The following is a 2,458-nucleotide window of genomic DNA, read 5'->3' as shown; positions in this document are numbered from 1 at the left end:
TATATATATACACACCGTGAATAATATATGTGTCTTATACTTTGTACTATAAACAGAGTACTCTGTTTTTACGAACTGATAAATAAATCTAAGGAAATGGTTTACATTACAGTTCTATTCATGTGCATACTGTAGATTCTTTCATATGAAGAGTAATTACCGATTACACATGACACAGAATCAATAGATTCACTTTCATTTCACTTTTTCAAAATTGCCACAGTGTAATCGGAACCATGTGCATCCAGAGTCTTGGCGTCCCAGAGTTTGACATTGCTAGGAATGTACTTGATCTGATCTACGCCCAGACTCTGGCTTGGTAAGTCAATATCTGCATCTCCTCAGCTCTATACTTTGATATTCCTTCCAGCCGATTGTCTCTTTTATCTCTCTTCCTGTCTGCCCAGGATTGGAATTTACTTCTCCCCCCTACTTCCTGTAATGCAAGTCCTGAAATTGTTTATCATCTTTTACTTAAAAAAGGTAAGCACCATTATAGCATCCCTTTGTCCTCGCAGTCAAGATTATATTGCACGTTGTTGGTTTTGTGGTTCCTGTTTCAGATCAGTCTGAGTATGAACTGTCAGCCTCCCAAACACACAGGCAGAGCCGCTCAGATACAAACAGTCTTCATCGCCCTACTCTTCTTCCCTTCGTTTGTGGGAGCACTGACCATGGTAGCATTCACAGTCTGGAGGTGTGATCCCTTCATTTTATATTTCTTCATATCAAGTCATACAGTGCTATAGTTTGTGACCACTTTCAATTTGAACTCTTAATAAGCTGCTTTTTTGATGACAGACTATAGAGCGGCACCGGTTAATATAATAAATACGTTTTTGCATTTCACTGTGCTGCTTTTTTAATTGTTTGTTTAAGTAACAGGTAACTGTGCCAAGACTGTTATACTTTACCTTGTGTTTTAAATCATAGGCTGCGTCACGTAAACAAGCCATTTGCAATCTTGCTTTTAACAAATGTAAGATGCAGCGTAGAGGATTTGAAAAAATGCAGGGTCTTAATATACCTTTTCTAAAAGCCGAGCACACACTCACACACACATAAAAGTAGACGTAATGCTCAAAGACTGCCCCTTAACCAGGGGGCATCAGCACTTCAACTTCCAATGGTACTTTAAAATGATTTGAAATCAGCCAAAACAACTAAAAACCGAGATTGCGATGAAGCAATTCTGCGATGTTTAATTCTGAACCTAGAAATTTAAATGATTTAAATCAATTCGTTTTAAAAATGCTAATTAATTGAATTTAAATAGTATACATTTTTGTAGTTAATGCCAAACTACCAAATACATAATATATAACCCTTCCATTAAGAAGCACTGGTCTAGTGCATTGTTTACATGGAAAAACGATTTAAAAGCGGTGCATTGAGTCATAAAATTGTGTGAACCATTTTTCTTTTGGGTTGTTTTGCAGCCTGAAGCCCTCAGACCAGTGCGGGCCCTTCCAGGGTCTGGACACCCCCTTCCGCACAATTTTCAATTGGACTGCTTCTTTGCCTGAGAATCACTGGGTCTGGTGGATTTTTGAAAACATACTGAGAAGTGAACTCTTCTACTACCTGATTAGCCTCATCGTCCTGTAAGTCCGCAGGATGGATATTTTGAAAACTGTTCTCATAAGAAAAAGCCAATATACCTTTTTTTTCTCCCCCCGGGCAGATCTGAAACTTTCTGATCTGTTCTCATTCTTCTCACTCGTCTTTCAGAGTCTTCACTTATTTTCTCTGGCAAATCACTCAGGGACGGAAACAGCTCATCAAGTCTCTGCGAGAGCAGATTGTGAATGTGAGTGCTGAGATCACACGAACCTCAATCTAGCATCCACCGCACTTCAGTGTCATCAAAAGCTACTATATATGGATAATAGTTTTAACCTCTCCGACTCCATTCTTCTTCCATCTGCCTGTCAGGAAGGAAAGGACAAAGCATTTCTCTTGAATAAACTGCAAACTCTACAGAAGGAGAGAAGGGAGACGGCATCCTACAGACCTCAGGTGCTTGTTCTTATGCGTTCTGTCTGATCTACTTCCTCCTTGCATCTAGTTGTTATTAGTAAAATGCTGTACTCGACAGAAAGAGAAACATATTGAGATTGTGGAGATTTTTGCCCAACAAACACCAGAATAGTGCACCTACCTAATGAAGCTAGATTTATGCATCTCACTTTTTATGGCCTGTGAAAGCAGGAAAAAAAAGTACCAGCAGCATTTATTTATAGATCATAGAGTACAGCTGACATGGAGCTTATGAAGTTGATGAGTTCTGCTTAAGTTGTCATTTTGCTCTTTTAAATAATGTGATTTTAATTTCTGTCATGTAGAACTTTGACCAGACGCCACATTTCAACCCAAACTGGATGAGCACACTGCCCTTGGATATGTGAAATACATTCTTTATTTTTATACTGTACATGCTTTTTTTGTGTATATTGCA

The 2,458-nt window shown here is 38.6% G+C and overlaps 1 protein-coding gene across 1 annotated transcript in view; it reads left to right on the top strand.

Moving 5' to 3' along the window:
• The window catches only part of LOC122341324 (transmembrane channel-like protein 5), an 8,196-nt gene extending 5,738 nt beyond the window's left edge, over positions 1–2,458 (top strand). The window contains exons 15-21 of the mRNA XM_043234682.1: positions 224–319; positions 408–483; positions 564–697; positions 1,440–1,604; positions 1,732–1,810; positions 1,936–2,019; positions 2,346–2,458. Coding sequence (XP_043090617.1) covers positions 224–319; positions 408–483; positions 564–697; positions 1,440–1,604; positions 1,732–1,810; positions 1,936–2,019; positions 2,346–2,408 — 697 coding nt within the window. The 3' untranslated portion in view covers positions 2,409–2,458. The remainder of the gene's footprint in view (positions 1–223; positions 320–407; positions 484–563; positions 698–1,439; positions 1,605–1,731; positions 1,811–1,935; positions 2,020–2,345) is intronic.

This window comes from Puntigrus tetrazona, chromosome 3 (assembly GCF_018831695.1).
Source record: "Puntigrus tetrazona isolate hp1 chromosome 3, ASM1883169v1, whole genome shotgun sequence".
In the NCBI taxonomy this organism is placed as follows: domain Eukaryota; kingdom Metazoa; phylum Chordata; class Actinopteri; order Cypriniformes; family Cyprinidae; genus Puntigrus; species Puntigrus tetrazona.
Note: the sequence above shows the minus strand (reverse complement) of the source record. Positions and strands in the feature narration are given on the sequence as shown.